The following is a 25,458-nucleotide window of genomic DNA, read 5'->3' as shown; positions in this document are numbered from 1 at the left end:
TTTTTTTTTTTTTTTTTTTTTTTTTTTTTTGTTTTTGGGCCACACTCCAGGACTGATAGCGAGCGCCAAATTGGACTGGCATGACTCTATTTCTCGCTGGTTGAGAGGCATATGTTATGGCTCGCGGGGGGGTTATTCCGCCGATTAAACCTGCATTGTGGCGTTGTGTAATTAGTTGTTTGCTTCTGCTTGTCTGCTTGGGAGGCGTTTTAATATTCTTGCCTACTATTGTTCGGGGTGGCTATCGTGCGTGAGGAGGGGTGGTCTCTCCCGGGCCTCCAGGTCGCATTTCCGGCGGAGAACAATAATCGATCCGATCCAATTTACCGATCACACCCTCCGGACAAAGCCAGCCATGGTTGGAAGCAAAGAGGATTCAGTGAATGCATGTTATGGCAAGCTGTATTTTGTCCAATGTGAGGCTGTCTGCAAGCGCCGAACCCCGCAAGCTGAGAGGCAGATGAAGTGCTTATAGGTGCAGTGCTGGCTAATCCCACTGGATCATACACTTTCCCGGGACTGCAAGCTTCTGCACTACATGTCACAGTCACAGTCGTCCCATCACACGGTGATCACTTCCCCCCCGATTTATCCCACTGCCTGGCTTGGAGAGCGCTACTTAGCGCCCAGATCAACCGGAGGTGGTTTTTGCCCATCCTGGTTCAACCTGGCCATACTCATTCAGCTATAGCCAGTGAGCCAGCGCTACCAACCAACGCATGGTGATCCGGCACGGAACGGTGGTTCTCCTCATCGCCAGTCAGTACCTTTTATCAATCCCATCATGACTTCGATCCATGCCGTCCAACCGAAGAGCTTGTCTTGCCTCCTGGGATCCGCATCGCCATTTCTACCCTTCGTCTCCCCCCGTGCCCGGTGCACGCTCTTCCCCATCTTTGCTCTCGGTTCTTGAATCCTTCCACTTCCTGTCACTATCTCTCCCCTCTGCCGTGCGGTGAGTTCGATGCTGGATCGGTCGACCTCCCGGCACTCAGCATCTCCATTTGTTTGGCTGTAAGGTAGACCGGTAATCGGCCGTCCAGACCACAAGGGCGATCCAGCGATCCAGTACCAAGAGCCCAGCATGATGTCTGAATCGCGGGGCCCGAGCCCTAGATCTACGTCCACCTGGGCAGCAGCAGCAGCAGCACTGTTGCTGTTATTGACCTACCTGGCTTCACCGGTCGCGGCTCTGTACGCCACATACGGGTCACCGTGCTATGACGTCTGTAGCAATCCGACCAACACCACGTCCTCCGAAATCGTCTGTCTGGACGAGTCGTACAACACCACCGATACCGGCCGGAAATTCCAAGAATGCGTGTCTTGTGAACTACAGAGTAATTACACCGATACTAAAACCCAGATCAGTGACTTCAGTTGGGGTCTTTGTAAGTCTTACCCCCGGTATGTGCAATTTGCTTGGGCGCTAACCGTGAATCGCGCCCAGATAACCTCCGATTTGCATTCGATACCTGTGTCTACGGGTATCCGGAGGATGTGGACACGGTCTCGACGCCTTGTCTGGTGTCGTGCCTTGGGTTGAGTCCCGTATTCGAGTTTGAGCTGCTGCATCCGAATCAGAACAACCTGCGGGCCTATTGCGCCACAGGGCAATTCGCCGACAACCACATCGACACCTGCAGTAACTGCTACAACCGGACAAGCACCCAAGGATATCTGGCCAACTGTGTGTAATCTCTTGACCTCGATTGAAAAGTGAAGTCACTAACGGAACTCCGATGATCAGTTTTAGAAGCGATGCGTTATGAGTGCCATTTCCCCGTGCCCATCGATACGGCCTTCCCCATCAGTCCGTCTGATATCTTCTCGGAGGTGCAGCTGCCCTTCTACTCGTCGGACCTGCTCAACAGCACGGCGCATGACCCGGTCAACTACCGGCTAGCGACGCTGATTGGACTTCCGGTGATGGGCTTTGTGATTTTTGTCTGTCTGCTCGTGCTGGGTATCTTCTTCTGTCTTGGCTGGCGGCGGAGATGTGTCCGCCGAGAGCGAGCGTCCGAGCAGCAGCGGTGGAAAACCCTGGCTGCGGAGCATCCGTGGACTGGTCCAGCGTATTCTCCACAGGAGATGTACCCGCCCGGGGCGTATCAGCAGCAACAGCCGCAGCCGCAGTCGCAGCCGCAGCTGCAACCACATCAAGAAGGATCTGGCTTCCAGTTTGTGGATAATGATGGTCGCAGCCAGATGGTGGGGTACTCCAAGCAACAGGTAAAGGAGACGACTGTGGCGATGCAAGGCGGATTGTCCCCGCAAGAGAAGGGGAAGGGGCCTGGGGAGGTTTTCCCTATCCCGTCTGATTTGAAGTCATAGGCTTCCTGGATTGTGATACTGCAAACACTGCAACCAAAAGGGGGCACCCTCAATCTCAAGCGATGACCTCAATGGTTGAGGTCAGCGACATTCCTGGGTGGTCTGCACGTGGGGACGCTACCGAGTCGAGGTTGTATTTGTTGTTTCTGGTATGTTTGTATCTCTGACGATGTTTATGATGAGCGGATCGGATGGATCATCGCAAGGAGCATGTCTTGTATACCCCCTCTCCTTCGAGTAATGCACATAATCTAGTCGATCATGTACCCTGAATTCTTGGGCGAGTGATGAGTAATGTGTGCGTCATGGTTCTCTCGAGAATAGACGCGCAGTGAAGATACTAGTATGAGAGGCGAGTCCCACAAGTGGATAAACAAGAGGGTGGAGAGACGCAAGAAAGACCCTGAAACGCTCCCTCGCAAGACTGACAGCAGAAAGGTGGGTTTATATCTCCCCTTCCCGTGAGGCCCCCAGTGATAAGCTGGGCATTAAGCGCGGGGGGGAGGTTTGTGAACTGACCTGCAGAATCAATGCAGGGGGTCTATAAATAAACACGGGATTTTGGAGGACGATGAGTGGTTGGGCGAGGGGGAAGCGCGTTTCATGGCGTAGCCACGGGGGAGATTATCAGAATAGAGGGGGATGATGAGTGGTGAGAATAAGACGGAGAACTAGGCGCCAGGATTTTCAGGGTAAGTATCTGTTCTTTGTTTTTCCGCTGTCTGCCTGCATACACATGAGAGATGAGAGTATAGACATGGGGGAGCGATAAGCGGGAGGGAGGTGGATACCTGAGGCAGAAGCACCTTAACCTTAGTTGATTCTCTCTGTCTCTCTCCGCGTAAAACGAACTCCAACTTCCCCCTCACACTCCGCCGCGCGCAACTTCTCCATCTTGATTGATTTCAGTCCAGCAGTGCTCTCACTGCTTCTTCATCCTTCTCTCACTTTTCGGATTCACTGCTGTGTATATACCCCAAGAAGCAAAAGAACCAACCAAGAACATAATGTCCACCCTCACGCCAGACCAGATCAAAACCCTGGAGCAGTCCCGCCAACGACTTGTTCAGCTCACGCATTCCCTGGCCTCATTAATCACCAGTTTGAACCAGAGTGATCCGCTTCCTTCTTGGTATGTCAACCTTTGCTGCCGGTTATCAAGTTATTCGGGTTGTACCATCTGTTCAGCTATACATATGGATCCCATTCACACCCTATACACTACACCCCTCCCGAGCCCATGTTTCATCACTCCACAGCCCCTCTATCTTCTACCTTCACTAACCCAATCAATAATAAAAAGGACCTCCCTCCAATCCCAAGCAACAATCATCTCCAACAACCTCCTAACCATCTCCGACCACCTCTCCGACAACCGCGACCTCCTCTCCACCCTCGTCGCCTACCCAGCCCCCTCCTACCCCTCCCGCAACCCCACCAACACCGTCGCCCTCGAGCAGCTTCTCCGCACGAAACTCGACCCCCGCGTCGAGGACTGGGTCGCGCGAGGCCGCAAGGCCGGCGGCGCGTTACTTCCACCTTCTTCTTCTTCCTCTGATCATCCCCCCTACGGGGGTTATCCGTCCGGGTATTCCGGCGATAACGATGGGAATAAACCGCTGGATGATCTTGCGGCGCTATCGGAGCTGTGGGATTGGGCGCCTGTTGAGGCTAACCTGGAGGCGCGGCGGAGGAACTGGGGCGGGAATTTTACGTTGGAGGAGAGAGAAAGTGGGATTGCGAATGTTGTCACTGGGTTGCGCAGGGTGCTCGAGGATGATGAGGATGAGAGTGGAAGTGAAGAGGACGAGGAAAGTGATGTTGAGGGGGAGGGAGAGCCGGATGAGATGGAGGTTGTTGGGGTTAGGAGGAGGTCTGGGGCTGGGGCTACCGGCGTTGAGTTTGATATTGCGCCCGCTGCTCCTTCCAGTCATCCTGGGCAGTTGAAGGCGGTTGCGCCGGAGGTGCCGTTGGAGGATATTCTACGGTTTATGACTGTTGGTGTTGTGCCGGGGCAGAGGTGAGGTGGGTTATATTACGGGTGGAGGTGGGATTAAAATGCGCGGAAGAGCTTGGCTTTGGATTATGCTTTTGAAAAAAGGATATAGAAGTGAAGCTATTAACCCCGTCTCCGCGTGGTCGGGGTCTTGCCCGACGGCTTGGGCGACGAGATTCCGGAGCTTGTGGCTGTTGGCTTCGGGGTCGAGGTGCTCGTCGCACTGGCGATGGGCTTGCCCTTGGTCTTCTTGCCCTGCGACTTGGCCGGGCTGTTCCAGTAGTACAGCATCTGGCTCGCCAGGATCAAGTTCAGCGAGAAGCCCGCAATGAAACCGTACAGAATCAGCTTGTCGTCCACCTCTTGCAGGGTCGTGAAGATGCGCGACAGCGAGCCGGCGAGATAGTTGAAGACCTGGTTCAATGTTTATTTAGCTGTAGTCCTCCAGAAATCGAAGTGAAGTCATCCAGCACTTACGGCAAAAGCACTCAATTGGCCAGTGCCACCTTCCCGCCAGATAGTGTAGATCTGCGGCGCCTTGCTGGCCACACCCAGCGCGCCCGCACCAGCCTGCAGCAGCGACATTGTCTTCGCATCCACGAGCGTCTGGTCGAACAGCAAGGCATACACGCTGGCCGCGACGACCGCCACGAACGCCGCCGCCGCGGCGGACCGACCTGCAAACACCAGAACCAACACGCCCACCACGACGTCCTGCACGGCAATCAAGGCCGACTCGCCGAAGGTGCTGAAGGGGAACTGGTTGCGCACGCTGTACGACAGCGTGATGAGCAGGCTGGCCGTCTCCAGCGCATACGAGACGAACGACACGCCGGCCGACGAGCGCGAACCGATCAGCTTCAGGATCTGCGGCACCTTGACGATGGCGCTGGCCCCGACGATCGCGATGCCCAGCGCCTTGGAGATGGCCAGCGAGGTGCATGCCGGGTCTTTGCTGACGTCCAGGTCGACCACCAGGGCGTTGTGGCAGGATTGGCCGATTAGCGAGACGATCGCATCGTGGACGGGTTCGGGCACGGCTGAGACGATCGGACGGAGCACGGGCTGGAGAGGGTCCAGGACGGATTTTTGGAGGACGTCCATGTTGAGAAGGGTGGGGTGATGGTGATGAAGCGCGGAGAAGTATGTGGGAGGGGGTTTGCCCTTCTGAAATGGGGGAAGAGTGTGGGACAGGAGGGAGAAAAGAAGAATGGACGGACAGCACAGCGGCGAAAATAAAGAGGCGGATGACAAGATGACAATCAAGTCGAATCTCACCGATCGATGCAGCTGCAGTTGTGGTCGCTGTCGCTGCCCGCACCACAACCTTTCCCGCTTCGGCTTCAATTCATCCAATGTTCATTCCATCCTGCGGCTGTTGTTCTGCTTCCCAGACACTTCCCTCCCGGCATCTGCTGCCTCGCCTCGCCTCCTCGTCATGAGTCTCCTCCGCTGCTCCTTGCGAGCGGTAGGACCGACTCGCGATGCCGGTCGAATCGCATCCCAGGGCCTCTTGAGACGCTCACCACCGCGTTTCTCCGCAGCCGGTCTCCGCGGCTTCATCTCGTCGTCCCGCTCCAGCTCCGGCACCGCCGATTCTCAATCCGCTCCTGCATCTCTCCACCGCTCCTATTTCTCGGCCAATCGCACCGAGGATTCTGCAGCAAGCAAGAGCAATCTGTTGTCCTCCTTCTCGACCAACAATGCCACCGCTCAACCCGACTCCTCAGTCCGCCAACCAGCATCGGACCACCACTCGACCTCATCCTCATCCTCTTCCCCCGTCTCAATTACCTCCGAACCCACGTCGCCAGAGCTCCCTCACCGCCGAAGGAAACGATTGAAGGATGAAGCTGCAGCAGGCGACCCCGAAGCAGAACATGTCATCCCCCCCGACGCCTCCGCACAGCTGTCAGCGATCTCCTCCGCCCTGCCCACCACGTCCCCGCGCCGCAAGATGGCGGCCTTTCTCGCTCTCTGCAAACCCCGTCTGTCTGTGCTGGTCGTGCTGAGCACGACCGCAGCCTACGGCATGTACCCGATCTCGACTCTCCTCGCCCTGGACCCGTCCATGGCCCCGCTCCCTACCCTCTCCACCTCCACCCTCACATTCCTCTACCTGACAGCCGGAACTTTCCTCTCCAGCTGCTGCGCCAACACCATCAACATGTACCTTGAACCCAAGTACGATGCCCTGATGTCGCGAACCCGCAACCGCCCGCTCGTCCGCGGCCTCGTCTCGCGCCGCGGGGCGGTGCTCTTCGCGATCGCAACCGCCGTCTCCGGGCTGGGCCTGCTCTACTTCGGCACCAACCCCACGGTAACGGCCCTCTCCGCGGGGAATATCATCCTCTACGGCTTCATCTATACCCCTCTCAAGCGCATCCACGTGATCAACACCTGGGTCGGTGCCATCGTTGGCGGTATTCCGCCACTGATGGGCTGGGTCGCCGCGGCCGGCCAGACGGCGACGCCGGGCCACGACACCTGGCGCGACATGCTCTTCAGCGAGGACAGCATCGGCGGCTGGCTGCTCGGCGGCATCCTCTTTGCATGGCAATTCCCCCACTTCAACGCCCTGTCGCACACCATCCGCGACGAATACAAGCGCGCCGGCTACAAGATGCTGTGCTGGAAGAACCCGGCCATGAACGCGCGCGTCGCCCTGCGCTACTCCGTCCTCATGTTCCCCATCTCCATCGGCCTGTGGTGGGTCGGCGTCGTCGGCCACGGCTTCCTGGTCAGCAGCTCCCTCGCCAACGCCTGGCTCGTCAAGGAGGCCTACCGCTTCTGGAAGTATCAGGGCGGCCAGGGTAGCGCGCGCGGTCTCTTCTGGGCCAGCATCTGGCAGCTACCGGTCTTGCTGGTCGGCGGCCTGGTTACCAAGAAGGGTCTCTGGGACGGCGTGTGGCGACAAGCGTTCGGACAGCCCGAGGACCCAGAGGACGATGAGGCCGATTACATCTATCTGGACGAGGAAGAGGAGGTCGCTGCTACTGCTGTTGCTTCTGCTTCTGCTCAACCAACGCATGTCGCTTCTCGAGCTTGAGATGACCGATCCTGAGGCTTTGGTATCTCGTCCAATTGGCTCAGACTGAGAACCGTGTAAAACAGAAAATCACATTATAGATGATCTTGGCATGGGTTGGGGTTATATCCTGATCTGTCCACTCTTTTTTTTTCGTTGTTGTTTCTACCGAATGTGATGTATTTAGATTCCCTGTCTTTTTGTCTATTGGAATGCGGACGGCGTTAATGTTTCTGCTCTGTTTTGAGTCTTTGTATTGTATAACAACTGCTGCTACTCCGAGATATGATATCTTTACTCTGGGGTGAATCAAATGATTTGGTGATGTAGGTAGATATCGCTTTGACGAAGGGGATAGGTCTCATGCCTGATCAGGTCTGGACAATGCATGAAGTGAAGATGTCTATTCTAACAAATACAATGGTATAATACAGTCTGTTACCCCGTAGCAAGGTACCGTCCAAGAACGGGAACATGGGTTTTCCCCCCCGGTCTAAAGCTAAGATACAAGCCCAGACCACCCCATCACTCCTTCACCGACAGATGGTAGATCTTGGCAGCCTCCTCGCTGATAGGACTGGGGGCCTTGACCATGGGGTCCTCGCCGGTCTTGCCAATCTTGGGGAAGGCGATGACATCGCGGACGGACTCCTTGCCGAGCATGACGGCGACGAGGCGATCGAAGCCCAGGGCGAAGCCGGCGTGCGGGGGGCAGCCGGCGCGCAGGGCCTCGAGCAGGTGGGCGAAGTCGGCGATGCGGTGGTCGGGCATGCGAAGGACGTGGCGGAAGACGAACTCCTGGACGGCGGCGTCGTGGATACGGCGACTGCCGCCGCCCAGCTCGACGCCGTTGACAACCAGGTCGTAGTGGTCGGCGGTGGCCTGCGTCGGGTCGGCGGAGGTCAGCAGGTCGACGTCGGCGGCGGACTTGGGCGCGGTGAACGGGTGGTGCGTGGCCGAGAAGCCCGCCGCGCCGCCCTGGCCGGGCTCCTCGGCCGAGTCCTCCGCCGCCGGCGTGAAGAGCGGGAAGTCGACCACCCACATGAACTCGAAGCCCGGCGGCGCGGGCTTGAACCCCGTCGCCACCGCCGCCGCGTGCAGCGCCCGCCGCAGGTTGCCCAGCGCCGTCGACCCGCCCGTCAGCGACCCCTGCGCCCGCGCCTGGATCACCACCAGGTCGCCGTGTTCGATCCCCAGCGTCGTCTCCAGGTGCTCCGCCGCCTCGAACCCGAACGGTTGCAGCCCGCTCAGCGGCTTCTTCGCGTCCACCACGAAGATCCCCGGTCCGCCGTCTGGGTTCTCGTTGAACGGCGCGCCTTCCGGTGAGTCCAGGAAGCGCGTGATGAACTCCTGCGTCGCGGCCGGGTCGTTGTCGTTGCCTTCGAGCCTGAAGACTTCCACCACCGGGTCCGTAAGCGGCGTGATCTTCTGGACTAGGTCCACCGGCAGGAGGTAGTCGATCCGTGAGATCTCCATCCCGTATCGTGTGTCGGGCTTGTCGGAGCCGTACCGGCTCATCGCTTCCTGGTAGGGCATGCGGCGGAAGGGGCCCGAGGGCGCCGGCTCCGGCATCAGCTCAGACCAGAGCCGACGGATCACGCCTTCGACGACCTGCATGACGTCGTTGCCGGTGGCGAAGGACATCTCGAGATCCAGCTTTGTGTTGCGGTGGTCAGCTGGGATGCTTTAAAGCAGGAGGAGAAGGAAAGAGCATACCTGCGTGAATTCCGGCTGTCGGTCCGCGCGGAGGTCTTCGTCGCGGAAACACCGCGCGAACTGGAAGTAGCGCGGGATTCCACTGGCCATGAGGATCTGCTTGTACTGCTGCGGGCTCTGCGGCAGCGCATATGCCAGGCCACGCTTGCGCGACGGGACCAGGAACTCGCGAGCGCCCTCGGGCGTGGACTTGAAGAGCATCGGCGTTTCAATCTCCACGAAGCCTGGCCGGGCCTGTTCCAGCTCCTGTCGGCAGACGTTGCGGGCCTCGGCCCGGAATCGCAGCGCGTCCCGTAGCTCGTCGCTGGATCGTAGTTGTAGGTGTCGGTGCTTTGGTGGGTGGGCGTGTTCGCCAGTCAGAACGATGTCTTTCGGGAACTCGTTTAGGGCTTGGATCTCGGTCAGGACAATCTCCCACGGATCCTTCTCGGCCATTTCGGCATCCTTCGCTTGCTTCTTCTGAACTGTGCCCTTGATGACCACCGGACTGTGCGTGCGCACTGCTTTGGCCGCAGCAAATGTTCCGCTCTTCTGAGTTGAGACAACTTGCACGCTGTGTTTCAGGGTCGGGTCCCTCAGACGGATGAATGCGAGCTTGCTGGAGAGCTCTCTGCGACTGCTGACGTAGCCTTGGAGTACAACCTCTTGACCGGGTTGGGCTGTGCGTAAGAATGTTTCGAAGTCATATGTCGGGGACGGGAATTCGACTGGAACAATTGACGGTCAGCGCTTGTCGCAATAGATAGAATCGCATAGCGGGGCAATCTAGATCGCTTACTGGACTTTTTGAAGCTCGCTAGCGCAGCAGAAGCAGACTTATCAGCGTCTGACTGCTCCGGAGGAGGTTGAATGCCATGGGGCGCTCGCAGAGGCGAGCTGTGAGCGTAGAATGTTCGGTTGAACGCCGGCCGTCGGCCGCGGAAGTAGTTGGAAATCTCGACATAGCTGGCGCGGAGCTGCGGTGGGCATCGTACCGCCCGAGACAAGAACATGATGAGTTCCCAAAGACCCCAGAAGCAATTCTCTCAAAGTTGAGGGATCAATTGACGTCGAATTGCAAGCTATGAGGTGTTTGCGCAGCGACAAGAAGTGGAATGACGAGCCGATGGCTTCACATCACAAGGCGGTAATGACCGGCAGATGCTCTCTTTCCGCTTTCTCGATTCAGCCTAGTGGCATGCCGCCCACTACAAAATTGGGATTCTCCGGCCGTCTCTTTATTTTCTTCTTCATCCTTCCAAGTTTTATTAAAGTGAGTGCTACCTTTGCCGATCCCAGTCCACAGCGGTCACTAACATTTCTCCTTTAGATGATGAAAGCCTAGCGTGTATCTTTCGATCATCTCTCCTCTTGGAACCTGGCTGGCTCTCCTTTCGGGGTTTAAGGGCTGCTGGGACCTCCGGGATGGAGCGAGGCTGAGAAAGGCGTTCGGCACACCTTACCTTGTTATTCACGGACGCGATGAAGGCATCTCTGATTCACATATTACTTGGTGGTGTCCCTGCAAGTGTCGGTATGACCCTTGATGTACGCTTGTCGTACGCGCATGAGAGGGCTCTCCGTTGCTTGCTCATATCCCAAATCACCCAACACTCACAACCATATACCCTTGATAAATAATAATAATCTTCATGTTTCTGATTCCTTTGATTCTCATACCAGCATAATATACATTCCCGTAGCTTGTCATGTTTTTGTGATCACATTAATTATGCTGCTCTCTATATTCACACATCCCAGCCTCAAACAAACGGCAATATAATATGCGAAGACTGCTCTCCACCAAGATGAACGACGTGAGTCCCGTGCGACGCCAAATCTTGGAACTCGCCGTCCTCCTTGAACTCTCCCCGCAAGAGTGGGCTATTCCCATGCACCTCGACTCGCACACTCTCTCCGGCTTCATACTCCACTCCCATCGCCCAGATACCGATCTCCAATTTCACAATCTCGCCGGGATTGACATATTCGTCCCGATCATGAGGATGGAAGGGAAAATTCTCATGCAATGATCTGGAGCGATCGATCGCGCGTCGAGACGCCCGCAGGATGCCCAGAGAGCCCACGTGGAACATGAGATTGGTCTTCTCCCGCGGGGAGAGGCTATCGACGTTGTCTGGACTGACACCATGCTCCGCAATGGAAGACCAGGGGATGTTCAAGTTGAGCAGTGGCTTTCCTTGTGCGTCGAGTTTGCGGACCAGCACATAGACGTCTAGGTCGTGGAAATCAGGACAGGACATGTATACCACCGCTTTTGGGATGCCTGCCAACCGGCTGCGGGTTGGAAACGTGTAGGTGAAGCTTGCGCAATCCTGATACTTCTCCGAGTTGTATGAGAGAGATGAGATGTCGGTAGGAGCATCAGCCCGAAGAGCACCATCGGCATGGAAGTACAATTTTCGATACTCTGTGCGTGGGATCGGATAGTCCTCTTCGACAATGTCGGACAATGGATCCTGATTGAACCGCAAGATGGTGGTTCGAACCCTCGGGGTCTGCTCCCAACCGTTGCTGGCGCCGTTCAGGTAGTGATCGAAGAAGGAAGCCAGCTCAGCAGCGGAGTCCCTGCAGTTCCACATGTCATACCATTCCTGCCAGGGGCATAGCCGCAGCCACTTGTCTGAAGATGAAATCTGAAGCCATCCACGCAGGGAGCCCATCGTGTGCACGAAGCTGGTGTAGGAAGCCGTGATATAGGCCGGGATCTCGATCTTGCTCATATCCGGCCGTTTGTCCTTCCAATACAAGGTGTCCGCGGTTCGATTGCGTCGATACATTTCATGGAAGTCCTCGACACCGCCGTGGCCCTGGATATTGTGGTCGATGATCCAGTCGAACAGGCCGGCATCGAACACACCGCCCCGGACGAACTGCTCTCGGTAGAGATCACTGCATGCCTCCCAGGGGGCGATGGCTTTCAGAGATGGCGGCCGCAATGCAGCGATAAACCACTGAACGATGGCTAAGTGAGAGTTGCCGGCCAGCCCGACATTTCCGTTGCACCAAGACATTTTGGCGATGGCCTCAATCACGTCGTAACCGTCCTCGGCCTCCTGCGTTCCCATAATCCCCACCGTGCCTTCTGAGTCACCCGATCCGCGAGCGTCAACGTTGACTATTGCGAACCCGCGAGGCACAAACTCGGCTGGATCGGGCCCCTCGAACTTCTCCAGGCCGCTGAGAACGCCTTTCGGGATTCCTAGACCCCATGGCAAGAACTTCAGTAATGTGATGCCGTTGAACTTCTTCCCAAAGGGACTCCATGCCAGGATCGCAGGTACTGGCTTGTCAGTGTTGGCGGGGCGATAGATGTCGCAATAGAGTGTGCTTCCGTCACGGACTTTGATTCCCAGGTCGTGAGAGGCATGAATGTCGCATGGCAGCGGACGTGAGCCGTCTTGACTCCATCCCTGAGGGAGGGTTTCCTCGCGGAAGCCAAAGGGCTGATAATTGTTTCTGCCCACGGTGGGCTTGTTGATCGGGCGTGTTGCGATAGGGACGGGGGAAGGCATTTCGATTGGCACTGTTGTTCGTAGATCACTGAGGGCGCACCCTTCTTTTGAGGGAGTCATAGTCCCCCACATCTGCGATTCCACGCAGACGAGCTCCACTGGAACTCGAGCTTGAGGGGTTGCAGTGTATTCCGAGTCAGTTGTTGCCCGGGTTGTGGACATTTCATGCTGGCCGAGGCTGTTGCGTAAAGTGCACCGTTCGCCACCTCGGCCGAGTTCAGGCAGTTGTCTATCTTGCTTACTTGAATGCACCTTCATGAATGGCTCTCAAGCATCGCTTTGGCAAGATCTAGTCTCTTTTCGATAAGCAGAAGCACCCACCCCGGGCGAGCTCGGGTGAGATGATCATCAGTCTCCCCCCAAACTCTCGAGTCTCCACTTCTCCAGCAATGCCAACCCTGCTGACCACTCCACATTCAGCAGAGACACTAGACGAACTGGATCTGGGAAACCAAGTTTGAGCGCTTCGGAGGATGGCAAGCTCAAGCGTTGATTCTCTGGTACCAAGATGTGCCGGGTCGGACTATAATCAGAATGGCATGACCCAGAAGAAGTCATAGAAAAGGACGGTGTCCTCCAACCGTCACTGAGCCTCCCACCCTACAAGGCAGTGCGCTTTGACTTACGCATATCCTCATAGCCTATCTTCATCCAGTGCTACATACCTTCCCCTCATCATGGCTCCCTCGCGCATCGATACGCCTGAGGTCACATCGGTTGCGCCAACCAAACTCCAGTCGACCCAGAAACAAGATACCCAGTATGGCGATTTCCGCGACGCCTTCTTCCGTGACGGTTACGCCGTCATCAAAGGCGCCTTGACCCCCGAACGCGCCCAGAAATACCAGAGCCGGGCTCTGGACTGGCTCGAGTCTTTCGGCCTTGGTTTCGACCGCAACGATAAATCCACCTGGAAGAAGGAAAACCTGCCTCAGAGCTGGAAGGGAGGAATGTACCTCCACTTCTCCGCAGCGCACGAGAAATACGTCTGGGACGTCCGGTGGTTAGTAGCGCTCAGGTTCAGTCACTCCCCTCGCTCGACTCTGACATTACTCGAATAGTGAACCCGGCGTGATCGCTCCCTTCGCCAAACTGTGGGAGACCGACGAGCTGGTCGTCTCCTTCGACACCGTGAACATTACCCTTCCGCAATCGATCGTTGGCGAGTACGACTCCAAGCCCTGGCCTCACGTCGACCAAGCCCCCGAGCGACGGGGTATGGTCTGCGTGCAGGGCATTGTGAATTTGTCCAACGCGGGACCCGACGACGGCGGCCTGGTCGTGATGAAGGGCTCGGCTCCCCTGTTCGATGACTTCTTCGCTGAGAACCCGGTGACGGGGCCCACGCCATGGCGCACCGCCAAACACAAGGACTTCCATCCGTTCTCAGAGGAGAATCTCGAGTGGTACCGCGCACGCGGCTGCGAGCTGATCAAGGTGTGCGCCGAACCGGGCGACTTGATCATCTGGGACTCGCGGCAGATTCACTGGGCGCAGTTTGGAGAGTCGGACGTCGTGCGCACTATCGTCTACGCTACCTACACGCCGGCGAAGTGGATGTCGGAGGAGGACCGCCAGAAGAAGACGGAGCTGTTTGAGCACTACGAAACAACGACCCATTGGCCGCACACAAATTTGTATACCCATGGCAAGGCGACGGTGACTGTCGATGGGCAGGAGAGACCAGATCCCTTGGAAAGAGATGAGCCCATCACGAAGCCCGAGCGGACGGAGCAGTTGTTGAAGTTGGCCGGTGTAGTTCCCTATTAGAGACTTTTTGAAATGATATCCCGTTCTTGCTCCTCAGTTCAATTATTGTACTTTGTGGTGATCTTGTTCCGCTGCTGCCTGTAGATGTCCATCCACTCTGGACCTCGGGTAGTCCCCTAAACCACCCATTCCCCGTAAGCAATCCAGACTAAGAGAAACGAACACGGGAGGTCAAACTAGACGAAGCAAATGTGGATCACGGTGAGGCGGGTCTACACGTGGCCCCCGCCTTCTCAGTTGTTCTCCCTCCAACCCCAGAGTCCCGTGCACCGACTCTAGTCTCATCCATGGTAAGCGAACTTAACCCGCTTCGGGCGAGCTCGGGTGAGATTGTCATTTCCCTCAACCAGTCACTTCCCCGGCAATGTCAATCCCACGCTTCAATTTCGCCAATATGCTTTCGGCTCCACGTTCGATTTGCCATTCCCCACACCGGTGGTGACGCCGATGGACACCTTGGACGCTTCAACCCTACATGACAAGGGAGGGGGGGGGCGGGGGCACAAGGATACCCCGTGGGGTAAGGTCTAGTACCTGGGAGGCGAACATGTTCTTAGGTGAAAGAAAGGTCTCTAGATATATCTTCATTGCCCAGAGGGCGTAGGGTCAACGACTTGGAGTCCTCGAGTCTATGCTCAGCTCTACCCAGACTTCAGTCATGGATGCCAAAGATATCGACGCCACACATCAGGAGGTGGTCAAACCTGCAACTGTAGACCCGGCTCAGCCAATTGGCACAGTCAGACTGGTCGAAGATGGTGAAGTGGTGTTGATTCCAACCCCATCACCAGATCCACGAGGTAAGAGCTTCCTGAATGACAGGAAGAATGTGGACTGACGTGCGCAGATCCTCTCAACTTACCCCAATGGCACAAGTGGGTGATTACCTGTGTTCTAGGAATGTGTGAGTTATGGCTGGCCACTACACTGCAATTGCGGATCTGGTTCTAACATCGAAGAGAGACAGTCTCTGTTTTGGGCGTGCTATTGACGTCGGGAATGGGTCCTTTCACTACGACGATGCATGCCTACTACAACTACGACCCGCGGACGAACGACCTTATGACCTATCCCACCCTGTTCATGGGAATAGCCAACTTCATTGCTATGCCACTGGCTATGGCAGTTGGGCGGAGGCCAATATTTCTAGCCTCGGCCTTGATCCTGACGGTAGGTTCAATCTGGTGCGCCGTGAGTGGAAGTCTGGGATCGCATATAGCCGGACGAGACGTTCTGTCGCTGGCGGCGGGACAATCAGAAGCCCTTTGTCCGCTGATAATTCAGGTAAGCAGATCAATGGCGACTGATAGATAAGCCTGGCAATGGCCACCAACTGACTGGATCCAGGAAATTCACTTTGTCCACGAGCGCAGCAGCAAGCTTGCCTGGTTCAGTGCGATCCAATCCATTGGATCCGCGGCCCTGACAATCGCCACATCTTACCTTGTCATCAGCCTTGGCTGGCGCTGGTGGTACGGGATCTTCGCCATAGCTAGCGGTCTTGTATTTATAGTGGCCTTCCTTTTCGTCCCAGAATCCCTCTATGACCGCCCGACGGATGCCTTCGAAGGCCGAGTCCACATCCGTCACGAAGGTGAAGAACTCGTCACCGTGCACGCAACAACCAAGCACCCAGTCCCTCTAGATTTTACGCGCTACAAAGCTCGAACCTTCCGTTACAGCGTGAAGATCTTCCATGGTCCTGCAGACTGGCGCGCCGCGGCTGTCTGCTGGAAGCAAATGGCCCAGTGTATCCTCTTCCCAAACATTCTCTGGGTCGTGCTGATGAACAGCGTCGCACTGGGCATCTATGTGATTGGTGTGACCGAATACGCACCGTTGCTCGCCGCACCCCCCTACAGCTACCCGAATACCAGTCTGGGCCTTGTCCAGGGTGGTCAAATCGTCGTGTCCATGCTCATGGTGCCTATCTTGGGATATGGTGGTGATCGCCTGCATCGGTGGATCGCCGGTCGCCGTGGAGGCGTTGTGGCCCCCGAGATGCGTCTCATCCCTATCATACTTCCCATAGCCGTTGTGCTCATTTCCGCGATTATCTACGGCCGTGCCGGCTCACATCCTACCGAATGGTCCTCGTGGGCCATCGTCACTACCTTCAATGGCATGTATTTTGGATTCATTGGAATCGTGTTGAACGGGTTCACCTACTCGCTGGATAGTTACGGCGAGCGCGCAGCGCCTATCCTGGTACTGATATGTGCGATTCGTGGGTTGATCTCCTTTGGTATTTCGTTTGGCATCACGAGCTTTATCGCCCAGAAGGGCTTTCAGGGCAGTCTGAACATCTGTGCTATTATCATGGGCGTGATCTCGGCATTGGGCGTGCCGGTCTTTATTTTCGGACCCACGATCAGGGCGATGACGATGAAGTATGCGGTCGATGGGAGGAGTGTTGAGATTTGATCAAGAGTCCTCTGGAGAGCTCAAGGATGGAGCTCGATGAAGGGAAGTGTTGTTTTATGCTATCATAGTCATCAGGTGCTCCCATGATATGGGGGTTTCATATAGCGGTTACCTCTTTATTCAATTGACTACTAGTACCTACTGAACAGCATTGCTGGAGAGATCAGGTGAATTCTTCTTTCACCTTTAAAACCTTACTGGCAACTACTGCTGTATACCTACTAGACTACCTCAAAGATCGATTCAATATTAAAGTATACAGCTCAATTGATTCCTACGTGACCTTAAAAGTCACGAAATTGCGACTCCAAGTACATCATGTCCTAAAAGAGAAACTGCAATCACTCGGACTCTCTGGTGGCCAGCGCTAGAGTCATAATGTCCCAAGGCAAGCAGGCAGGGTAAGAAACTGGTATATGGTATACATCCGTCTCCCCAAGACAGGACACAGGTCAATCCAAGACAGTGAAAACAACAGCATCACGAAATTCAAGTAGCTAGACAGTTGACAAACGCATCGTCTCCGTGGCGGATGACGCCGCAGAACCGGGCTTTGGCCGTCTTGCTGGTCGTGGAGTACTCGAAGATGAGTCGATCAGGGAACGTGGTGACTTCGTCTCCGCCGTACACGTCTCCGGCGTGATCGCGGTCCAGCACGAACTCCATCATATTGGAGCCACAGGGGAAAGGCAGATTCTCGTGGTTGGCGTAGTGGTGGGGGTATTTGTCTGGCCCTCACACTGTTATTAGACATCCCAAGGCCTCACGTTATGATTCCATTGCAAACAGGGAAAGGGAAGGGAAGATTAGGTTCAAATTGCCTGTGCTCACTTTTCCCCAGTTGTTTGCCCCCATTGGCCAACTTGGCCGCGCTGAAGTAGACCTTCTTCAGCTGGCCGGCCGTGTAGGTGGTCGCTGCGTACCGGCTAGTCTGGGGGCAAGTGTAGCTCTTGCTCGGGACCTCCGCCGTCGAGAGCTTCGGGACAGTGTTGCTGCGCTTGTCGATATCCTCGACGATGTCGGGCTGTTCGAGGGAGGCGTTCGGGTCCTGCAGATAGTACGCGAGCACAGACTGGCTCATGAGGGCTCCGGCCAGCAGAGTATGGAAAATGAAGGTCTTGATGGAAGGCATCCTTGTTTGTATGGGGATTAACGAGCGATATGATAGAGTCAATGCGGAAGAAAGATGTCGGTTTGGCTTCGGTCTTGATTGCTGAGGCTGGTGGCGGTGATACAGAGAATCTCCTCCCAGAGTACCCAGTTCCCTGAAGAGTCTTTATACCTCCTGCTTGGTACTGGATCTTCTATCATGCTGTTCTACTGCGAGTCTGTCTGAACTCATTTTTGGCCACGTAGGGGGCCAATATGCAAGGACCATAGGGGCCGAAGCACTACGTGCCTCAACAGCATGTGTATACCATGTCGGGTCTGCGCTGTTGGGGTCATTGAAATCAATATGAGTTGGGATATTCCCTGCCAGGTCTGTCCTGAGACGAGGTAGTTCTCGTGGGGTCGAAAAAAATGGCATGGGTTTGATGCTGGATGGTGGAAGATGTGCTTATGACTTGTGTCCATCGAGCTCGAAATTACTCAAATCTCGAGCAGCATCAAACTTACATACTCACTGGGTCGCTTGTGAGTTCGAGCACCTGAACAGCCGTGGAGTCGTGGTTGTTGTTGAAGGAACAATTGGCATCGAGCTCTATCGCCCGAGATATAGTATAGATCATCCAATCCCGAGGGAGCCTGCCAGCGGCGGCTAAGCCCGCGACCCGTGATAGCGTTACTAGGGTCCATTGGCACAGAGTGAATATGACAGGGCGCCAAATTGGGGCCGTTCAGAAACAGCCCCCAACAAGCAAACAAAGAAAGTGTCATACTTTAGTATAAGATGAGTCAGACGCTAACTTGGAAGCAGTTCCTAAATGAACACTAGAGTAAAACTGACCAGACCACGTCAACAACTGATCTTCGCTCCATCCAGCATTTATAAACCTCTTCTCGTCCCAGGAAGAGCGACCATCACACTTTTCTGACTCAAACCTGACATCCAACCAAGATGGCGATGGCATCCGCATATGAAGCTTTTCTGGCCGAAGAGGCGGGCGATGAATGGCCTCCTCGCGTAGAAATCCTGACGGCTTTCCGGTCCCTGCTGCTCGACCCCTCTGCTCCAGTCTCTGACATTGCCAGGGCGTGCATGTCCCGCGTGATCGCGGAGGCGAATCCACGACCACAATACGGCGACCTGTGGTCGACGCTGCTGGGAGCAGTCGAGCGATTTCCGGAGCAGTGCGACCGCCTGGTGGACTTTCTAATCGCCATCCACCAACTTCCAGACTGCGATGGTGAGTTCCAATGGCTGGAAGGGTTCATGATGCATTTGGATGAGTTCACCTACGACTGTAAGTCTATCACCTAGGACGCTGCGCCGAGACACAGGGGCTAATTTGTGCTAGACGCGGATCACTGTTTTAACGAGGCGAAGCGCGATGCAGAGCGGCAGCGCTTCGTGAATGCGAATATCTTCACCATCAAATTCTACCAGCGTCTCCCTCGGCCCAACCGCTTTGGATCCCTGATCAATCGCGGATCGTGGGTGCTGAGGAAGACCCTGGAGCATGCCCCCTGGGAGAACTTCCATCACCCGCGCGTCGAAAATTCCATCCGGGACATCGAGGAAGATGAAGAAGCCTTCTACAACCAGAAGCGAGACGAGGCGCTCGAGGTTCTCGATGTTAGGACGCTAAACGGGTTCGTGCCTGCGGCGGCTGTGTGGATTGGGTACTGTGGAAAGGAGATTTTTGAGAAGGAGGGATCGTTGGGCAGGGAGATTGCGGCTTATGACAAGTGGAAGGGACAGGGGGGTTGGTCCAAGGAGCGCTGGGCCTTTTGGAAAGAGAGGTTTGAGTGGATCTCCAATGTAACGGCGTTGGACCGGAAGACAAGGCGTATCGCCAAGGAAACAGTCGAATGGATGGGCCAGATTGAGCAGAAAGAGGTCGGGTCACTGTGATGCTGATTGCTAGATTCGCATTTAGTTCTTCCAGCCTTGCCCAGGTTGAGACATGAAGCCAGAATCTGATCTCAGAAAAATACAATTTACAAGTATGCAATTTCTGCTTTGACCTTGGTTTAGCGTTCAATGTCCGGTTTGAGGATTACATCTGGGACGACGTCTCACTCTTTCAACTGTTGCACGAAGCGAAGTAGATCAATAGATTTCAGACTACGCGTTTCCATGCAGAGAATACTAGGGGAAGAAAAGCAATGGTGGATAGAGGCCATCCAAGAATATCCAGGGAAGTCAGAAGTTGGATGGAACAAGCAAGCCCCAGCACCAGGTGTATACTTAACAAGTGATCAGGGACATCTCTAAGCGCTTCTAGAGCACTTGAGTGATGCTCTCCTAAAAGCGGCGGCACATGCATCTCGGTTATGTATACGCTAGTAGAGCCGAAGGGTCACATGCACCCAAACCTCGTCTAGAACTCACGCGAACTCGCCCGAGGTGTAGCCAATCTGGCACACTGCATCTTGTTGCACCTTTATGCATCGATCGTACCACTCTGTGATCTATGAATGAGGCATCAACGACTCTAACTCGATTCATGCCAAGTCTCGGGACAGCTTAGCGGAAATTGGAATCTCGGATTCTAGTTCCGGGTAACCCGCCTCCTCATGCCGCAGCAAATGCGTGAGACCCAGAGAGTGCCCCGAACATGTATACAGTGTGCTCGCAGAAAGGTCAAGTGCTCCAAGAAAATTCCCTGCGATGCATGCATCCGGCGGGGTGACTCTGCGGCTTGCATGCGAGAGGTTGTCAAGGTCCATGGCAAGGTGACCATGTAAGCTTGTCTGCCTCTCACATCACAGTATCGATCTCTGTTTTGACTAGCGACTAGTGCCGTTGACGAAGATGACTCGGACCAGAGTGAGGCAACCCTCAATTCCAGGCTTGTGCAGGAGAACCTCAGCCTCAAGACCCGCATCCGTCAGCTGGAATCCGTCCTCCAACGACCAGAGCTCTTGAAACTCGAGACGGAACTCTTTCGACCAGCCCCCGCAGCAGACATGTCCCACTCGTCGGAGAAGATCTTGAATGACTTCCAGAGACTGCCATTTGGGCTTCTAGCTGAATCTCCCAATGATAGTGCTGACACTCTTCGCCCACGCGACGATCATGTATTGCTCATTCTGCCCGCTCGGCGCTGGAGTGAGGTGATTGTGCAATTTTCGCTCAAGCATCTGGGCTGGGTTCATTGTGCTTTGGATCCTACGGTCTTTGCCAAGGAGCATGATGCATTTTGGGATCAATTGATTGGTCTTGGGAATTCGAGGAACCACGGCTGGAATGCCGTGTATTTGAGTGTCCTCACCGTTAGTATCATCCTACGTGTGCACATGATCGATTATATACTTATCCTTCATCAGGTAGGGGTATATTTCATGAATGATGATATGATCGAGGGCTTCCAATTCTTTCACGAAAGCTATCTCACCGGCCCATCAGGGGAAGTCTCGCGAAGCCGAATGACTACACAGCTGTGTCGCATTTGGTGCGAAGCTGCTATCAAGGAACTGGAACACGCCGACTACATCAGTAAGCCCAGTATCTCGACAGTGCAAGCGATAGCAATCCTGAATATAGTTCACAAGAACCTGGGACAGTCGAGTCGAGAGTATATCCTGCATGGCTTGGCGGTGAACGTTGCACGATTGATCGGTATAGATCGTCTTGGAGAAGGCTGCGAGATACCACCCTTGCTGCGAGACACCGAGACAAACACGCATCCAAACGTCTATCGACGACTATGGTGGACTCTGGTCATTATCGATTGGTAAGATACTAGCCCTTCTTGTCGTTGCTCCATGCTAAGTGTCGTCAGGATGACTGTCTGGTCCCGGCCAATCTCAATCCATCCCGGCTCATTCACTACGGCGCTAGAAATCAGTGAGGGATCTCGTACTCCAGAATCCTCGAGCGAAGCCGAGCCATCCTCCCCTTTTGAGTATCACAAGGCCATGGCTCAGCTAGCCGCCACCATGCAGAACACTGTCAGGTCCATCAAAGAATGGAACAGCCGTACAGTGCAGGCGTCCTTGGAAGAGATTGACGCCGTAGCGTCCTCCTTCCCACCTCACCTCTCCTATTCTGGTCTGGACACCTCTAGGTCTACAGTAGAGGCTCCGTCCTGGATGGATGTACAGCGGTATCTGGTGTGGAACCTTCTCGATACCTGGCGGATAAATCTCAGCGTCGCTTTGATCCCTCAGTTACTGGGCAATCCCAAAGCAAACGAAGATGCAGTGCACACAAGTGCCGTATCCGCAGCCAAAAGCATTCTGCACCGTCGATACCACGACCCAACCCCTCACTTCCAGAAGTTCTGGGCTGTGACGTGCTCGGCAGTTTCAGCCGGTATCTTTCTGTGTCTGGACCTGATCTGCTTTGGACACCTGCGATCACCAACCGAGGTCACCCAGGCCAAAGAATTGATACTGGTTAACATTCAAATGCTCGAGTCGTCATACACGGAGACGCGACACGGTGCCCTGCTCGTCCTGCGGCGGTTGGCCTATCTTCATGATATTCTGTACCATCGCCACGAGATTGACCAGCGGGCCTTCGCCAATATCATGAAGTTAATGGCATCGCCGCGTTTGTGGACATCTGTTGCTGACACGGAATCGACTTTGAGGTTTTTGTTTGCTGGCTCGGGCTCGAGCAGCAAGCCCTGGGAGGTGCAACAGTCCGAAAGCGAGAACACTACTCATAGTGGTGAGGTAGCGCAGGAGGATGCTGTGGACGAGTTCGGAAACTATCCGACAGACTCGGCGCCGGTCCCATATTTCGAGGAACTGTTCGGGGCGTCGGAGCTAATAGATATGTCGTTGCCGTGGATCGACCCTGCTACGTTAATGGCGTTCGCGAATAATGTCCCATAGTTATATTGCCGAGATGTTCAATGTATTACATTCCGAGAGCAGATTTTAATACAAGGATAAGGTAAGAAGAAAAAACCCCACCTGATACATCCCTGAGCTGCCTCTCACTCTTCAAGCAAAACCTTACCCCAAAGGCTCCAGAAACCGCTTCATCAAATCAAGGGGGCCCTCAAACGCCTCAGGTTGCGCCCAACAATTAAGGGCGAGATCCTCCTTCCCAAGATCAATGCCTATCCACGACGAATTGCTCCACATCCTTGTTGGTCGGATCCCATCAGTAGAAGTACAGCTTACCGGAGCAGTACGCGACGCCAAGGGTCGGCACCCCGCGAGGCACGGTCTCCATGGTCTAGGGAAAACTCTGGGCGAAGAACCAGCAGTAGAAGTCCGGGTTACGCTGTGGCCCGTGCAGGAAGGTCAGAACGTATCACGGCACGAGGCGCTTGATGAGGTTCGCAATGCAGCAGATGCGCTGCGGGTGGTGTTCCACGTCGAACTATTGGCCCCGTGGGAAGCGGGCGATGAGGTAGTGGTATTATTCGTCCGATGGGGTGTCTGCGCTCTCCAGCGTTGCGAGAACTCTGTGATGGTGATTTCAGGGATTGCCGGCCTTGGGGGAGGGGTGATGCTTAGGCTAGAATCAATCTTAGTTCATAACATAACATCGTCAGAAGAATCAAACCTCCTCAAACATCCACTCGCTACAGCCATATCGGACCCGGTCGACTACAAGGCTTTGTTTTCGAGGGCAGAGGAGACAAGAAAGAACGCTGAGGAGGGAAGAGAGGTTAGGAGAAGGTACTGAGAGAGCAGGCAGAAGTATAAAATCGCCAGACTACCTTCAAAGAACGTATTCAACACTGTCATAATCTCCTTTTTAGACCTTTGAAAGTAGATAATCCTGCCTAGTCTACTACTAGCAGAATTTATTCTTCTACTGGTAAGTACTGCCTACTACAAGAAGAACCTGGACGGATAATACCACTATAGAACACTTATGCCTAACTACTGGGCTTCGAATCGTGCTTCTGCAAGTGCCCAATGATTGCTTAACTTACATTGTTATCATCCTTGAATAACAAATGCCATACTGGTGAAGTGGTATACCTAACAAGCTATTTCCACAAATCCCTGGCATCCTTGTCCGCCACTTTTTGGCTCTCATCATCAACGGAACGGTCATGATTTATGAGCTCCTTGTGTTCAAAGCATCGCTGTGCTGAGCTTGCTGGTTCTGAAACTGCACTAGCTGCTCCGAGGTGAATTGAAATGGACAATCACCCGATAGTCCTAAACTATCCCATTCTGCCGAGACAGAGATAAGGTAGTTGTATAGGCCTAGTATATCACTCTCTGTGGATAAATCATGGTACCGATACGATTCAGTCAGTTTTGGATCAAGATTCAATGTCTCATAAACTGGGTTATTGTACTCAGATATACACATTTCATAATATCTGGCACGGGCAGCTGCGTCTTGGTTCTGAAGTACTCTTTGCTTCTGTTCGGGATTGAGTTCAGAAAAACCAGAGAGACTAGGCATAGGATCCCCAAATTTATGAGACCTGGGAGTTGCAAGAAATTTGGGGAACTGTGCTTGTAGAAATAAAGGAAGTATTTTAGAAGACTGCCAACCGATAATTCCAAGAATATGTGTAGGCTGTGTCGTAGAAACCAGGATATTGTCAAGAGGTAAACCACTATGCTATAGAGATGGCTTCGAGACTCTCTGGACACGATTGTCTGAGGTCAAAATAGATATTAAAATTGAGGCCTTTTCTAGCAGAGCTCTAGTTTCATTGATAGGGTCGAAATCAACTTGAGTCATAGCTTGGAACTTGTTTTCGACGCTCTGGCGAATCTTCGGGGCAATCACTTGTTGTTGACCGAAAAACGGGGCGAAATTTTCAAAAGATGACCCTATAGTGAGGTGAAAGGGTGGTTAGTACAGGTTTGATAGCCAATAACGAATACAAAAGAATAACGTGGATATGGAAAATAGACTGACAAGGTCCATAAGACGTCAACTCTCCAGACGATTCCGTGTTGTCATCAATTTGTGACAATTTATATAATGCTCCGACGCAAAAAGATTCACCACAGTCGCGTTCAGAGGCCAGCGGATAATACTTCGGTTGATCAGGTACCGAACCCCGCAAGTAGAGAGCACCGTATGCTGAGAAATCCAGATTTGCAAGCTCAGTCTCCATTGCGACAATCTTCTCGATGATACTGTAGCGATCCAGGGAACTGAGATTTTCCCATAAGTCTTTTAGAGCAACCCCATAAATCTTCTCTACGATCAAATATTCCGAACCAATCTCATTTGTTTTATCTGGGTTCCAGGCGAGGACATTCGGGATGGGAAGGGATGTATATTGGCGTACTAGAAGATGTCAGCTTCAAAGAGTTTGTCTAACAGGATATGGAGCATACGGTATTTGGAAGTCGCTACCTCAGACGCGAGGAAGGCTTGTTCTGTATGTGCGCATGGTATCTTTGCGATGAGTTCACACCCATTATCCATAGTAAGCAGGAAGCCTCTACTGAACTCACGGTTCAGCTTATCCATGCGTACGCAAATGGGATTGCCGTCGACAAGAGATGAGGCTAGGCAACGTGATTTATGAGGATCGAGTTCCGGTTTGCGCTGTGCAGATTGCTGAACCGAGTGAATCGAATCATAGTGATCAGACCTCCTCTTTGTTGATTTTTCTGAGGACATT

At 54.2% G+C, this 25,458-nt stretch overlaps 11 protein-coding genes across 11 annotated transcripts; 6 read left to right on the top strand and 5 right to left on the bottom strand.

Annotated features, from left to right (window-relative positions):
• Positions 1-1,087: 1,087 nt before the first annotated feature.
• BO97DRAFT_315708 (uncharacterized protein) lies at positions 1,088-2,061 on the top strand (the record flags this gene model as incomplete). The annotated part of the gene is made up of 3 exons (XM_025691264.1): positions 1,088-1,391; positions 1,451-1,690; positions 1,751-2,061. Coding segments are annotated over 3 exons (855 nt in total), but the record flags the coding sequence as incomplete, so codon positions are not given.
• Positions 2,062-3,093: 1,032 nt separating this feature from the next.
• On the top strand, positions 3,094-4,789 carry med8 (RNA polymerase II mediator complex subunit MED8). Its single transcript, XM_025693390.1, has 2 exons — positions 3,094-3,466; positions 3,638-4,789. Exons 1-2 carry the CDS (start codon positions 3,342-3,344, stop codon positions 4,356-4,358), a joined length of 846 nt encoding a protein of 281 aa, XP_025555121.1. The 5' UTR covers positions 3,094-3,341; the 3' UTR covers positions 4,359-4,789.
• On the bottom strand, positions 4,399-5,551 carry BO97DRAFT_403156 (putative monosaccharide-P-dolichol utilization protein). The gene is made up of 2 exons (XM_025694670.1): positions 4,808-5,551; positions 4,399-4,744 (listed from the first exon to the last, which is right to left on the bottom strand). Exons 1-2 carry the CDS (start codon positions 5,432-5,434, stop codon positions 4,454-4,456), a joined length of 918 nt encoding a protein of 305 aa, XP_025555120.1. The 5' UTR covers positions 5,435-5,551; the 3' UTR covers positions 4,399-4,453.
• Positions 5,552-5,721: 170 nt separating this feature from the next.
• Positions 5,722-7,638, top strand: cox10 (protoheme IX farnesyltransferase). Its single transcript, XM_025693389.1, has one exon. It carries the CDS (start codon positions 5,769-5,771, stop codon positions 7,377-7,379), a length of 1,611 nt encoding a protein of 536 aa, XP_025555119.1. The 5' UTR covers positions 5,722-5,768; the 3' UTR covers positions 7,380-7,638.
• Positions 7,639-7,783: 145 nt separating this feature from the next.
• BO97DRAFT_383846 (aspartate--tRNA ligase MSD1) lies at positions 7,784-10,142 on the bottom strand. The gene is made up of 3 exons (XM_025693388.1): positions 9,853-10,142; positions 9,075-9,781; positions 7,784-9,014 (listed from the first exon to the last, which is right to left on the bottom strand). Exons 1-3 carry the CDS (start codon positions 10,064-10,066, stop codon positions 7,884-7,886), a joined length of 2,052 nt encoding a protein of 683 aa, XP_025555118.1. The 5' UTR covers positions 10,067-10,142; the 3' UTR covers positions 7,784-7,883.
• Positions 10,143-10,816: 674 nt separating this feature from the next.
• Positions 10,817-12,589, bottom strand: BO97DRAFT_468099 (CocE/NonD family hydrolase; the record flags this gene model as incomplete). The annotated part of the gene is made up of 1 exon (XM_025699714.1): positions 10,817-12,589. One exon carries the CDS (start codon positions 12,587-12,589, stop codon positions 10,817-10,819), a length of 1,773 nt encoding a protein of 590 aa, XP_025555117.1.
• A 677-nt stretch (positions 12,590-13,266) lies between these two features.
• BO97DRAFT_431709 (MFS transporter) lies at positions 13,267-16,783 on the top strand (the record flags this gene model as incomplete). Its single annotated transcript, XM_025697501.1, has 6 exons — positions 13,267-13,592; positions 13,651-14,342; positions 15,207-15,263; positions 15,327-15,533; positions 15,579-15,643; positions 15,707-16,783. 6 exons carry the CDS (start codon positions 13,267-13,269, stop codon positions 16,781-16,783), a joined length of 2,424 nt encoding a protein of 807 aa, XP_025555116.1.
• Positions 16,784-17,127: 344 nt separating this feature from the next.
• Positions 17,128-17,915, bottom strand: BO97DRAFT_458962 (uncharacterized protein; the record flags this gene model as incomplete). The annotated part of the gene is made up of 2 exons (XM_025699261.1): positions 17,128-17,511; positions 17,615-17,915. 2 exons carry the CDS (start codon positions 17,913-17,915, stop codon positions 17,273-17,275), a joined length of 540 nt encoding a protein of 179 aa, XP_025555115.1. The 3' UTR covers positions 17,128-17,272.
• Positions 17,916-18,713: 798 nt separating this feature from the next.
• BO97DRAFT_475549 (DUF3632 domain-containing protein) lies at positions 18,714-19,890 on the top strand. Its single transcript, XM_025700417.1, has 2 exons — positions 18,714-19,188; positions 19,243-19,890. Exons 1-2 carry the CDS (start codon positions 18,843-18,845, stop codon positions 19,797-19,799), a joined length of 903 nt encoding a protein of 300 aa, XP_025555114.1. The 5' UTR covers positions 18,714-18,842; the 3' UTR covers positions 19,800-19,890.
• Positions 19,891-20,391: 501 nt separating this feature from the next.
• BO97DRAFT_440552 (Zn(II)2Cys6 transcription factor) lies at positions 20,392-22,732 on the top strand (the record flags this gene model as incomplete). Its single annotated transcript, XM_025698089.1, has 4 exons — positions 20,392-20,631; positions 20,689-21,163; positions 21,218-21,624; positions 21,673-22,732. Exons 1-4 carry the CDS (start codon positions 20,465-20,467, stop codon positions 22,730-22,732), a joined length of 2,109 nt encoding a protein of 702 aa, XP_025555113.1. The 5' UTR covers positions 20,392-20,464.
• Positions 22,733-23,942: 1,210 nt separating this feature from the next.
• Positions 23,943-25,376, bottom strand: BO97DRAFT_458945 (uncharacterized protein). Its single transcript, XM_025699260.1, has 3 exons — positions 25,169-25,376; positions 24,682-25,118; positions 23,943-24,584 (listed from the first exon to the last, which is right to left on the bottom strand). Exons 1-3 carry the CDS (start codon positions 25,302-25,304, stop codon positions 24,438-24,440), a joined length of 720 nt encoding a protein of 239 aa, XP_025555112.1. The 5' UTR covers positions 25,305-25,376; the 3' UTR covers positions 23,943-24,437.
• Between the last annotated feature and the right edge of the window lie 82 nt (positions 25,377-25,458).

This window comes from Aspergillus homomorphus (genome assembly GCF_003184865.1).
Source record: "Aspergillus homomorphus CBS 101889 unplaced genomic scaffold BO97scaffold_4, whole genome shotgun sequence".
NCBI lineage: Eukaryota > Fungi > Ascomycota > Eurotiomycetes > Eurotiales > Aspergillaceae > Aspergillus > Aspergillus homomorphus.
This window is presented reverse-complemented; position numbering and strand designations above follow the sequence as displayed.

Bases quoted from the DNA above. Each gene is read 5' to 3' on its own strand.
- cox10 (XM_025693389.1), top strand. From the start codon at position 5,769: ATGAGTCTCCTCCGCTGCTCCTTGCGAGCGGTAGGACCGACTCGCGAT.
- BO97DRAFT_403156 (XM_025694670.1), bottom strand. From the start codon at position 5,434: ATGGACGTCCTCCAAAAATCCGTCCTGGACCCTCTCCAGCCCGTGCTC. The intron at 4,745-4,807 runs GTAAGTGCTGGA...ACATTGAACCAG, and splicing joins GCCAATTGAGTGCTTTTGCC to GTCTTCAACTATCTCGCCGG.
- BO97DRAFT_383846 (XM_025693388.1), bottom strand. From the start codon at position 10,066: ATGTTCTTGTCTCGGGCGGTACGATGCCCACCGCAGCTCCGCGCCAGC. The intron at 9,782-9,852 runs GTAAGCGATCTA...CAATTGTTCCAG, and splicing joins AGCGAGCTTCAAAAAGTCCA to TCGAATTCCCGTCCCCGACA. The intron at 9,015-9,074 runs GTATGCTCTTTC...CGCAACACAAAG, and splicing joins GACAGCCGGAATTCACGCAG to CTGGATCTCGAGATGTCCTT.
- med8 (XM_025693390.1), top strand. From the start codon at position 3,342: ATGTCCACCCTCACGCCAGACCAGATCAAAACCCTGGAGCAGTCCCGC. The intron at 3,467-3,637 runs GTATGTCAACCT...AATAATAAAAAG, and splicing joins AGTGATCCGCTTCCTTCTTG to GACCTCCCTCCAATCCCAAG.
- BO97DRAFT_475549 (XM_025700417.1), top strand. From the start codon at position 18,843: ATGGCGATGGCATCCGCATATGAAGCTTTTCTGGCCGAAGAGGCGGGC. The intron at 19,189-19,242 runs GTAAGTCTATCA...AATTTGTGCTAG, and splicing joins GGATGAGTTCACCTACGACT to ACGCGGATCACTGTTTTAAC.
- BO97DRAFT_458945 (XM_025699260.1), bottom strand. From the start codon at position 25,304: ATGGATAAGCTGAACCGTGAGTTCAGTAGAGGCTTCCTGCTTACTATG. The intron at 25,119-25,168 runs GTATGCTCCATA...GACATCTTCTAG, and splicing joins GGTAGCGACTTCCAAATACC to TACGCCAATATACATCCCTT. The intron at 24,585-24,681 runs GTACTAACCACC...AAGATTCGCCAG, and splicing joins CGTTATTGGCTATCAAACCT to AGCGTCGAAAACAAGTTCCA.